This window comes from Mirounga leonina, unplaced genomic scaffold, assembly GCF_011800145.1.
Source record: "Mirounga leonina isolate KUSES-001 unplaced genomic scaffold, KU_Mleo_1.0 Mir_92, whole genome shotgun sequence".
Classification (NCBI taxonomy): Eukaryota; Metazoa; Chordata; class Mammalia; order Carnivora; family Phocidae; genus Mirounga; species Mirounga leonina.
In genome coordinates, this window is record NW_023270852.1 from 508829 (window position 1) to 521595 (window position 12767).

General features: G+C 51.4%; 1 protein-coding gene across 1 annotated transcript in view; it reads right to left on the minus strand.

Moving 5' to 3' along the window:
* The window catches only part of OTOG (otogelin), an 86673-nt gene that overhangs the window by 68279 nt on the left and 5627 nt on the right, over positions 1-12767 (minus strand). The window contains 10 exon segments of the mRNA XM_034995092.1: positions 4341-4486; positions 4979-5025; positions 5311-5419; positions 6289-6417; positions 6796-6905; positions 7328-7434; positions 7687-7817; positions 8576-8781; positions 10095-10213; positions 12573-12727. Of these exon segments, the coding sequence (XP_034850983.1) occupies positions 4341-4486; positions 4979-5025; positions 5311-5419; positions 6289-6417; positions 6796-6905; positions 7328-7434; positions 7687-7817; positions 8576-8781; positions 10095-10213; positions 12573-12727 (1259 nt within the window).

A 12767-nucleotide genomic window follows, 5' to 3' on the forward strand; every position in this document is an offset into this window, starting at 1 on the left:
ACAAGCAGGGGTAGTGGGAGAGGGAGAAGCAGGCTTCCCGCCGAGCAGGGAGCCCAATGTGGGGCTCGATCCCAGGACCCTGGGACCATGACCTGAGCCGAAAGCAGAGGCTTAACAACCGAGCCACGCAGGCGCTTGAAAGCTGAGACTTTAAAGACTTCATTAAACTTCTCTACACCTCAGTTCTCTCCTTCAGGAATAGAGATACAACAATAGTTGGTTGGTCCTGCCTGGTTTGATACAGATAACAAAAGGGCATGGAATACTTGGGAGGTTGCATTTGTCACAGCCCAGAGAACTTTACAGCATAAAGAGTGAACCCTAATGTGTACAATTAAAAAAAAAAATCATGTAGGAGGCCAGAGGGTCCCAGGATGGAATGCAGACTGTGACAAAAGAATCTAACTGTATTACAAATATATAAAACAAACTCACTGAAGGTGTTGACCGAAGTAACTTTGGAAATAAGTGGAGTTTGTAAGACTAAAGGCAAAAGGAACTGTGCATAAGCACTGTACTCTAGTTGATAAAGTTCTTTCCCATGGGTATAAGTTAATAATTCTGGTACTTCTATACATGTATATGGGAATTGAACAATTAGATACATGGATAGTGGATGGTGGAAACCAGATTTCTCACTGTCGGGGTGGGTGTTTACAGATAAGCAAGGGGAGAGGCTAGAATGACCCTTGTGGTAATGGATGAGAGTTGGAACATCAATATGAACTCCTGTTTAGCACACATATAGAGAGCTATATGTGTATATACATTGGCTATACAAGGATATTCATAGGTTATACATATTATTTCCTTTTTTTGTCAGCTGAGAGGGTCTAAAAGAAATGATACCCAGTAGCAATTGAGCACACCCAGTACCCCAGATCTTGGTTTCTAAAACCATTCTCCAATAAAAAGAGCCCAGAGCATCTGATAATATTTTTTTCAGAAATGGCTGATTCTAGGAATGGAACAGGAAATATGCAAGATGAGCCTGGTGCATCTTGTAGGACCATAAATTAAGGCAGTACACACACATACACACACAGACACACAACAATGGGGGTATGCCAAAGGGACCCAAGAGCCAACTGAAAGACTTGAGGGATGGTCAAGTCAGAAACATTTGAATCACAAAATAAATAAGGAAGTATTGGCTTCTACCCAAAGTATAAAATAAATATCCCTGGGTCCATGCTGACATAAATAAATGACTGAAAGAAAATATGTGAAGGAAAAAAGACAAATCTCCTGTGCAGAAAAATTCCAAATGATGTATGTAGATTCTCTGTCTTCAAGCAGAGGGAGCATAACTTCCCACTCTTTAAGTGTGGGCTGAACATAACGACTTCCTTCCAAAAAGAACAGTATGGTAAGGGAGGAAAAGAGGGGTAGCTTTACAGTGGAGAAAGTGACAGACACTACCTCAGCCAGATGACCAAGGTCAACCTCAACAGTGATAAACCATGTTGGTATATGCACCCTTGATAAGATGTGATGAAAATAGCAATTTACTTCTTATCTTCCTCCCAAAATCCATAACACCACTCTAACCATGAGGAAAACATCACACAAGTTCCAGTAGAGGGGCATCCTACAAAATATCTGACCAGTACTCCTCAAAACTTTCAAGATCATCATAAATAAAGTCTTAGAAACTGTAACAGCAAGGGGGCACCTAGGCTCAGCTGGTTGGGCATCCAACTCTTGATTTCTCCTCAGGTCATCATCTCAGGGTGGTGACATCAAGCCCCACATGGGGCTCCACGCTGGCATGGAGTCTGCTTAAGATTTTCTCTCTCTCTCTCTCTCTCTCCCTCTGCCCCTGCCCCTGGCTCATGGGTATGTACTCTCTCTCCTTCCCTCTTGCAAACACACACACACACACACACACACACACACAAAGAAAAGAAAGAAAGAAAGTGCAACAGCAAGGAAAAGCCTAGGAGACGTGATGACTAAATGTAATGTGGTATGTTGGAACAGAGAAAAATGATATTAGGTTAAAAAAATAAATAAGGAAATATGAGTAAAGTGCAGACTTTAGTTAATGTACAAATATTGGTTCGTTATTTGTAGCAAATGTACCATACCAATGTATGATGTTAATAATAGGAGAAATTAGGTGTGGGGTATATGGGAACTCTATGTACTATCTTTGCATTTTTCTGTAAAATCTAAAGCTACTCTGAGAAATAAGGTCTACTTGAAAAAATACTTCAAAGGCTGTAAACACTACCCTGATTTTGGGGTGGGTGTATTAAGAGGTTGTGACAGGCTTTCTGGACTTCCAACCTTGGGTCTGGCTCAGCTCCTCCTCCTGCTGGCTGGGAGTTATCAGGAACACCCCAAGCCTCTATAGGCCTGTCTTATCATATTTTAACTGGGGAGAATAATAATGACTACTACATGGGGGTATTTTGAACCTTAAACTAGATGTCCTATGCAAATGTGATTAGTCAAAGTTCAAAGTACTGTGCAAATACTTCATCATCATCATCCTCTCTGTTAACATCCTCACCCTACCCCCTTGTGTTCACCCAGGACTGAAGTCACAGCTTCATCTTTGACTCCTCCTGCTTCTCTCCCACACACCCTGCACCTTATCAGTCAGCCAGTTGCCAAGTCCTTCTGCATCTGCCTTAATGTATTCTAGAACATTCCAACCTCATTGCTTTCTTTCATATGACCTGATCCTCCTGGACTCCCCTTCCTCCCCATCCTCAAATATACATATCTTATTTCTATTTATCTTTTTAGGCCCACTTTTTAGGTCATTCAGCTCAAATGCCACCTCTGCCATGAGGCTTTCCCTGATCCTTTCTTCTGACCTGTAGGAATATTTCTTCCTCCACAGAGCTCCCCTCTGACAGCACTGCTCTTGTATCTCATAGTGAAGCACCTGACCTGAGGACATGACTGATTCCCTCACTGGGCTGTGAGCTCCTGGTGGCTAGGACCAGGATCTGACTCATCTGTGTAGCCCTCACTGTGCCCTGCAGAGAGCCGGCAGAGGGCTGGCCTTCTACTGGCTCATCAGCGTGGATGAAGTCACAAGGAGGAGACCTGGCTCACGGTAAAAGGAAAGTGCTATCAAGAGGCACTGTTCAGCAGTGAAGCAGGTTACCTCAGGCCGAGGTTGGCTGGCCACCATCCAGAATATGGTAGAGAGGGGGCTGGTAAGAGACCTCCAAGGTCCCATAGCCCCAGGTATTCTAAGACTCTAGAACTTTGTAAATGGGAAGGATTCCCACTGGGCAGTGTATGTCTGCTTTGCCTTTTCTTTTGCCACCCTCAGGATAAGAGTAACCTGGCTTTTGAGGACAAGTATTCTTCTGATTCAGAGAGCAGCCAAGGGCAGATCCAGGCCATTCTCTGGCAGAAAGAAGGGAGGGGGTCACTCAAGCCTCAAAAGGAAGAAAGCACAGCCCTTTCCCTCGTCCACCGCCCAGCCTAGGTCCCCAGGGCCAGGGAGGGGCACCACTAAGCGATGTCTGCTTACCCACTGACATCACTGGGAGAGAAAAGCAGGCAGGGAGGTGGGATTGGGGGTGGCTGCCCTGGCTATGGGTGTGAATCCCTGCTCTATTGTGCAGGAAGGAGCTTGAGTTTAGCCCAGACCAGGGCTTATGGGGTCAGCTCAGTATGGTTGGCTCAGGGAAAAATGCAGTCACTGAGAGAGAAACTCAAAACTACCCCAGACCAGCAAGTTGGCCATTTTCTCAGTTACATTCACAAGTGGCTGACACAGCCCAGGGATCACCTCCTCTAGGAAGTCTTTCCGGATCCACCCCTCCTCCCACCTGACATCCAGGTAAAGCAACAACAAGGAAAAGCTCCTCCATGGAGACCTACCTTGTAATGTCCATATTGTCCCAGCTGCGATAACATAGTGGATTATGGGGTCACTTATCTGCCTCACCTACCAAACTACAAGGCCTAAGAGGGCAGAGCCAGATCCAATTCATCCCAGTCTCCAAGACCTAGCTTCTGGCACAAACAGATGTTCAGTATTTGCTGAATGAATAAATAAATGAACAAATGAATACAGAGATGTTGAAGGTACAATCCAAGGAAGCAGAAAAGATTAAGTTGAATTAGACCCATTTTAGAGATTTTTTTAAATAAACACTGAGGCCCAGAAAAGGGAAGTGCCTGTCAGCTAGCAGATGTTCTAGAGACAGAACCTAGTCTCCTGTCCCCTGACTCTGCCCCAAAAGAATAAACATCAGGGTGAAGGGGCTGTGGAAACCCTGGGGCCCTGTCCCGCATCCCTCAGCCTCTCTAAGAGGCAGGGAGCAGGGGTGGCTGGCTGGGTTGGGCCTGAGGTCCCCAGCCCTTACCAGGCCACATGGGGCATTCTGCAGCGTCACTGTGAAGGTGCCGGAGGAGCGGCTCTTGGCCAGGATGTACTGACACGTGGCAGGGAACGTGTACCGGCGGCCGTCAAAGGTCGTGAAATGGATGTCGCCAGTCACTGAACACTCGGCTGCGGAGCAGAGAAAAGTGGCTGACACATGGGAGCTGCCCCACGGGGATGGCCTCTGCCCTGCAGGCTCTGAGCATGAGGAAGAGACAGCACCCTGTCCTCAGGAGTTCGGGCAGTGTTTGGAGCCCTGGCCCCCTTTTAGAGGCTCTGGTCACTGGGGAGAAGCAGCCCTGCCCCCCCCTCCCCAGCCCATCTGAAAGGAGACACAGCCCTGCCCTGGGCATCTCCCCCTGCCAGGAGACCAGGGCCTGAGCTTGGAGACCAGTCTCCGTCCAAGCTCCCCAAGCTCAGGAAGGTCCTTAGATAGACCCCCCCCCCCATAAAAGCCCTTCCTGACAGGGGCTGGAGCAATCCCTAAACCAGGCAAAGCGGCTCTGAGGAAACAAAGTGGGTCAAGCTGGGAACTGCAGGCCTGGTCCCCAGAATTTCCTGCCCCAAAAAGCTGTGAGACTAGAGGAAGGGGGTAGAGTGTGAGGCGGGGATCCGACATACCTGGGCAGAGAGCTGTGCTGCACGCCCACTTGCCTGCAGTGCATGTGCTGAAACACAGAGACCAAGGAGGCAGGGCTCACTTCCCCAGGCCTAGGCTGGAGGATTGCAGGGTCCACAGAGCTCCTGTCCCCTGCCCTCAGTCTTCCCGTCTTTCCAATGGGTGGTAGAGATTTCCTCTACCTCCGAGGGTTAGCTCAAATGAGATCTCCTGGGACTTAGAGATGCTGAGTGAGTGCCCCCACGTCCCCAGGGCTCCCAGACCCCAGATGGGCAGCCCTGATGGAAAACCCTGGAAATCACCACTGCCCCACCCCCCAGCTGTGGACACAGACCAGGCATTGCAGTCTTCTTTCACCACAGAGCCAGTCGGGTACAGGGTCCCATGGAATTCACAGGGACACTCAGCTGGTGCCACACAGTCCCCGTCTTCAAAGATCAGCCCTACGGTGACAGCAAAGGCCCACTTAACTCACCTCCACTCCTGTTGACAGACCTTTCGTGGCTGCCCCAGGCCTGGGACAAAGATCCCATCCAAGCTTTCACCACTGAGCCCACTTTCAAGCTTTCTCCTACATAAATCCTTGGCTCAGGCCAGATCTGAATCCCCTCTGGGCAAATAATCTCACCTCCAGACCTTTGCATAATCTCACCTCACCACCCCAAGCAACCTGCATACTGACTAGCTTCTCTTCTCCACCTCTCAAAAGCCTGTCACTGCATCTAAGACCAGCTTAGGTACCACCTCCTCCAGGAAGCCTTCCCTGACAATCTCTCCCTTCACTGAATTCCTATGTCTCTTCTTGTCTGAACCCGAGGGGGTCCTCACTACATTATGCCTTAGATGGGAGTCGTAGGTATATGGATCTTATCACCGCAACCAGATTCTGACCCCTAAAGTCAATGGCCATATCTCCATACATTTTTATCTCAACTCCTGCCTAGCCAAGTGAGCTGCATACCACAGACGTGCTGCAAATTTATACCACCCAAAAAACGTGGACGAGTGTTTAAGCAAATGTGTGTGTGATAAAAGAACAAATGAATGAATGAATGACTTGTCCTGGTCTACACACCTTAAGAGGTCGGTCCCGATCAAATGAAATACCCTGAAGGACTTCTCAAGAGCCACAGTGCCACTCCCACCCTCACCTCCCTGAAGCCAGTCATCATTTATTCCCTTATTAGTTGTGTGTTCCTTCCTTCACTCATTGAACAAACAGGCACCCTCTGAGCCCCTGCATCATGCTCGTCCGTGCCAGCCCAGGAAGACGCTGCCAGGCACCTGCTCCCCCCCCCCCCCCCCGGCCTACCATCGGGGCAGTAGCAGCCGTCCACACAGGTGATCTCACTGTCCACGCAGGTCGTCCGGGACTGGCAGGAGGCGGGGCAGCAGGCGATGCACTCGTTGTAGGTAAAGGCCTTCTCCTTGCAGTGCACGGCTGAGGGGCAAGGGAGAATTCCGACCCCGGCTCTGCCAGGACACACCCAGCCCCTACTCCAGGCCTCGGGGTAGGGGGAAGGAGGGCTCTCATCTTCCTGTTCCCCTAGTCCCAGTGGGAACCCTGGGTGACCGGAAAGTTGGCCAGAGCCTGGGAGGCTCTGAGAACCACCCTTAGCTGGCTCTGGGACCCTAGGCCAGGCCCTCCACTCTGAGCCTGTCTGCTCCTCGGTCACAAATGGGTTCTCAGACCCTACAGCTCCGACAACTGTGGTTCTAAGCAGGTCAGGACACTGAGCTGAGGCCCGAAGATGCCACCCAGAGCCCCAGGACAGAGCTCGTGAGAACCCCTCCGTGCCCACCAGCAGGATGCCCCTACCGCATTGCGGGAGCTGGGCCCTCCAGTCCTGCAGGGGCCGCCCTGCCTGGGCACACGCTCGGGCGTACTCTGCCAGCGCCCGGCACCAGGTGGCTTCGTCGCCCACCGACCTGTGCCGGGAAACCAAGGGTCACACCAGAGCCCTACCTGCCACCTGCCCTCCAGCACCATCTAGAGACTTCCAGGGCTCAGGGCACCCCTCCGTGTCATGTAGCTAGGAAAGGGAGACTGGGAAGATATCCACGCATATACAGATGGAGGCAGGACACCTGGGTTCTAGTCCCAACATTGCCATTGACTTGTGTGACCCTGAGGGCGTCGGTCCCCATTTCTGGGCTTCAGAGAATAGGGAAGCTCTGTCCCACCTATGCAGATAAGAATTTCTGAGCTTTGGGAAGCATATCTGTCAGGGCCTGGGGTTATCAGGCTCAGTGATCCACATGCTGAGCTCCCCCTGCCCCCCTGCCCCCGCAGTACCGGGACAGGTCTCCCCACAACCCAGTCCCAGCTGCTCTCCGGGCTGCCTACTCACTGGCAGAGGTCACTGGTACAGCTGGCTGTGAAGGGCAGAGGGCTGACGTAGGCATGGCAGGCATCAAAGGGGGGCCGCAACAGAGCCTCACACCGGTCGTACACACCCTGGGGAAAGGGCCAGGAGCCAGAGCCGGGGGCTGGCAAAGCCACGCACAGCCCTGACTTCACCAGCCCCCACACCGAACCCCCATTTGAGCTCAAGAGAGAGAAAGAATGGTGGAGGAAAAAAGGGGCGGGGCCATAGGCACAGACAAGCCTGGGCCCCTGCAGCCAGTGATTCCTAGGAGGGGGGTAGGAAATGAACCTACGCCAGACACTAGGATGGGTGTGGGGAGGCACTCTCCCCAGGGTCCAGACCTGCATGGTTCCCGGGCTCTGCTGCAGACACGGTGGGCGAGGCAGGGACGGAGTTGTAGGCCCTGGAGGCTGGTTGGGGGCCTGCTCTTGCCAGCTCTGCCCAAACTCAGCCACATCGTCAGTCAGCTTCCCTGGGGGGGAGAACTAGCATGACCACAGGAGGAAGAATCCAGTTGAAGAATCCAGCCTCCTGGCTCCCATCCCAGTCTGCATTTCCCAACGGGACCACTCTCCTGAAAAAGCTGGTGATAACAGGCAATAGAACCTGTTGTAGCTCCCTACTGCTCCAAACTCGGGGGGACGCAACACCATGCGATCAAAAGACAACTAGTACGTGAGCCTGGACAAGCTCCTGCCCCTCCCCGAGCCTCAGTTCTCCCACATGTGAAATAGGGCAAGTAGCCCCCCATGAGATTATTGCAAAGACTGCATGTTAAGTGTTCGGTATGCTGTGGGTGCTCAAAGGGATCACTTCTCTTCTTCCGGCCAGAGTCGCCGTGACTCGGCCCTGTATGCTTCCCTCTTACTTCTTACCAGTGCTCCATAGGTTCCTTCAGCTCCCATGGGGCCCCTTCTCTGGCCTTCTGCTCCCTGCCCCTGGAACATACTCATCTTGCAGGGTCAGTCCCATCTAGCAAAGTGCCCTTTAGAGCCTCACACAACCCTAGCAGGGATTCTCATTATGTCTGTTTTACAGACCAGGAAACTGAGTTTGAGTGCTCATGCTACTGAGGCAACACACTGGGTAGGAAGGGGCCCCTGGCCTCCCGCTGGGTCTTCAGTACCACGACCCCAGGGTTCTGCCCCAAGGCTTCTCCCGCCCCGCCCAGGCTGGCCCGTCCCCCACCTCCACCCGAAGCCCTCGGAGGCCACTTGCCCTGCACCTCACCATAGCTGGTCACCAGATCATCCTGGGGGTCGGCATTGTTGTTCCCACACAGCCCATGAGTCCAGCCCAGGAACTCCGGGCTCATTTTGATGTAGACGGCCGAGGCACCGTCCCAGGCCAGAGTGAAGGCTGACTGATGCCGCACAAGGATGTAGCCAGCAAGCCGCTGCAGACGCACGCTCCCCATCACCTGTGGTAGTTGGACCCTGCAGGGCATGGCCCAGAGCTTCAGGCCATTCACACCCCCTCCGCTCATCCAGTCCCTTCCCCAAAGGACCTGCCGTCCCCTACCCTCAGGACCCATCATGTACCCAGCACCTGCCTCCTCCACACGCCACTGCTACCATGGGCTCTGAGGCCCCCCTTTCCCTCCCCGTGACTTCCCCGGTATCTGAAGTCCACCATTAGAGAGGGATTCTTTTGTCTTTGGAGTTTAAAACTTGCTTTTAAAATTGCAATTTCCCCGGCAGGGATAAATCTTAGAGTGTCTGAAATTGCTAGCTCCTTGCTCCTAGACGGGAGAAATGGTATAAGCAGACACTGACTCGGTTTGGTTTTGTGCGGGGGGAGCCAGAAAGGGGTAGGAAGAGAAGAAAGCTGAGGGATAAGGAAAACTGGGAGTGGAAGAAAAGAGGCAGGGCCAGAGCAGTCCCTACCACATTCCCAGTTTTACTGGGACAGGGTCTCCTAGCCTGTTTGGAATTTGGCAACTTTCAATCCACCTGAAAATCAGGAAAAAAAAAAAGGGTCTAACTGGCCAAAACTGGTACCCAAAGATCCATATAACAATCTTTTCTTCACAGGAGAAACCCTTAAGCTTTCAATTTTACACTCAGCCCCAGAACGCTTGGTTACCCAGTTTCCAGATCTGAAGCAGGACATGAGAACGGGAGAAGGGTCCTCACAGGACGACCCCTTCCCCCAACCCAGTAGCAGTGTGAAGTGACAGCAGACCGCAAGGGAAGGAAAGGACAGTGAAGACAAGATACAGGAAAGATTTCAGAAGAACCACAGTCTGGGCCATGTGGTGTGGGGGCCAAGAGTCCTCATTCCCCTGGTCCCAGGCGTCCCTGATGTCCCAGCAAGATAAGCGACATTCAAATGACCCTTTGTCATCAGAAAAGGGGACAGTGTGCTCAATATCTGCTCTGAGGAGGCTTGAACTGTGTATGATCCATTCAGGAAGATTCCCTCGAAATTGTGAAAGAAAAAAAAGTAAGCATGCTTGTAGTGGTATACTCTCAACTATCTGGAAAATTCTACTATTGGCCTGAATACCCACTGTCTGGAAACCCACAATGCCTTGAGAGTCTCAGAAAATCTTGAGGGACTCACCTTTCTGCAAACCCAGCTGACAAGAAACCCAGCTGGCCTGCCAGTAGGTTGCTGCCCTGATGGTGGAAACTCTGCTGTTTGCCCCCAGAAAACAGTTTTCTTCAGGCTTTAGAAGGAAGGTGCTCACCATCCCCCGCCACCAGTGCCAGGGAGCAGGAGAGCTCAGGGCCGGGGTTATAGTTACCTCACGCCTCCGTGGGTGACCTCCTCGGCCAGACGGATCTCCTGCTCCCCCGCAAAGAAGAGGCTGACAGACCTGGAGCAGGTGTAGGGGGAGGAGCCGCACTGCGGGTCGTTGTGCACCTGATTGGGGGGGTTCAGAGGCCACTGTGCAGGGTTCCTGCCACAGACCTGGCCCTGAGCTTCTGTCCTGAGCCCAGTGACACCCTGTGGAGTTCCCACTTCATGCCGATCGCCTGCCCTCTGCATGCCAAGCACCTTTTCCTCTGTGATGTCTTGATGCCTCCCAGTCCCCACAACCCCACAGGAGGACAGAGCTATGATGATCTGCACTTTCCGGAGGAGGCAACGGATACTCCGAGGTGAAGTGATGAAGGTCTCACACACACACACACACACACACACACACACACACACACACGCAGCCAGGATTCCTACCTAGAACTGAAGGCTAAATTTCAGGGCTCTTTCCAGGACATTGTGTTGTCTCCCTATTTCTGCATTTTTCATTTTGCAACCCAGGTTATCTCATCAGATTCAAAGCCAAGGTATACACTCACACCTTCTGACACACAGAACACACACACACACACCCCTCATAGATTCACTGAGCACTCTCAGTACACACACGATAAACACACACTCCTACCATGACCCTGGCAGGCACGGTCTAGTCCTTCCCTGCACACCCAGGCACGTGTGTCACTCCTGTCACAGACGCATCTCCTCTGTCCCCTCCTCAGACAGAACCCTCACCTCAAAGCCAGAAGCCTCAGGAGAGGGAGGAGAACTGAGGCTCCCGGGACTTAGGGAAAATGCTTCTCTTCCCAGTGTAGAAACCCTTCCACTGGATTACTGTTAAACGTGTTTAAGCAGGCTGGAGTCACGTCAGCTGAAAGTGGGGTCTGTGAAAGCCACCCCACAGGCTGATCAAATTTTTCAAACTTTAGATCATAACCGACAGGAAGAAATATAAATATATACATATGTAAATAAAACAAAAATTTTACAAAATAGTATTTACCCCTATTAATGTGTAATGCATCCACATTATGTTTTCTATTCTCTTTGGTTTTTTTTCTTCCTTCCTTCCTTCCTCCCATCCTCCCTTCCTCCCTTCCTCCCTTCCTTTCTTTCTTCCTTTCTTTCTTTCTTTCTTTCTTTCTTTCTTTCTTTCTTTCTTTCTTTCTTTCTTTCGGTGGGGGGTGCTGTTTCTAACTCATTAACTTTATTTCATAATCCATGAATGCGTGGCACCCCGTTAGTCTAAGTAATCATAACATATCCATCATGAAATGACTGTCATGAAAAACCCTAATGTGTGAGATGCTGAGGCAGAGAGGGCAGAGTTGGGTCAGCCCATCTGGGGCATGGCCCATAGGGCAGCTCCTTGGCAGGTCTATGCTTGAGACGGATGGACATGCCTGCTGGCAGAAGGGTGACACTGAGCACTAGGATCTCCCCAAACTCCCAAGCCCTGGCCCTAACTCAGTCTTACCCAAGGTGCTCCTCAGCAGAGCTCACTCCCCAAGCAGACTTTTCTCCAGATGGAGATGTACTGACCCCCACTCAACACCCGGGGTAAGCATGGAAATCAGATCTACCTGACAGTGTCTCACACATATGTTCATAGACAGGACAAACTTGTACTGAGGACTAATCTGGGTCCTGGGACACCAGATGGAAAGACATGGTCCCTGTCCAGAAAGCTTCTATCCGGTAGAAAAGACCAACCTGGGAAAAGACTTTGTAAGAGACACTCACTGACTGTGCCACAGTGCAGAACTTTGGTTACATAGGAAGGAGCCCCTGAGCCAGCTCAGGAGGTCAGGGCATCCAGGGGGGCTGCTTAGAAGAGGTAACCCTGAATTGAGTCATCCAGGACCTCTACTATTCCCTCAGAGGCACAATGCTCTTTGTTATCGCAGGTCCTTAGCACCCAAATTCCCCTTACCTAGAATGTTCTCATGTCTACCCTTCACCCCTGTGACCCTTCACTTGGCTAACTCCAATTTATTTTCAGATCTCAACTTCAATGTCACTTCCTCCAGGAAGTCTTCCCTGATCATCATCTTTCCCAATAAACAAAGTTAGGTTTCCCCCACATGCTCTTCTAACATTTGGCATTTCTCCTCTGAAGCACTCAGTTGCCCTTGAAATGATTCATTTGATTTGATGTCTGCTTTCCCCAGTAGACAGTAAGCTCCACGAGGACAGAGACCGCATCTGTGTTATTGTCCACAGGGCCACCACCAAGCCTTGTGCCAGGGAGAGTACAAGTATGTACCTAATACTTAATGATGAGTGACTAAATCAATGACTGGCCAGGGGCAACCAAGAGTGAGTGAGTGAGAGAGAACTGTGGAGTCCCCAGCTCCTTCCAGGTGTAGACTCTCTAACTATGACAAGCAGAGCCTTGGCCAGCACAACCTCCAGAGCCTCGTGGGACCTTCCTAGATTGGCAGGGTAGGGAAGCCCTCACCTGGACTGAGAAGGTCTGTCCCTCAGGCTCATGGCGCCCCACCAGGGTGTAGCTGCCCTTCCCAGACAGGTAGTAGTAGAGACCATCAAAAGTCTCCACATGGTGCTGTCCCCATGCCCGGCAGATGCTGTCACGCTCAGGGCCGGTGTTGTACACTGTGCCAGAGAAAAGAGAACCTGCTTGCGCAGCTGCAGT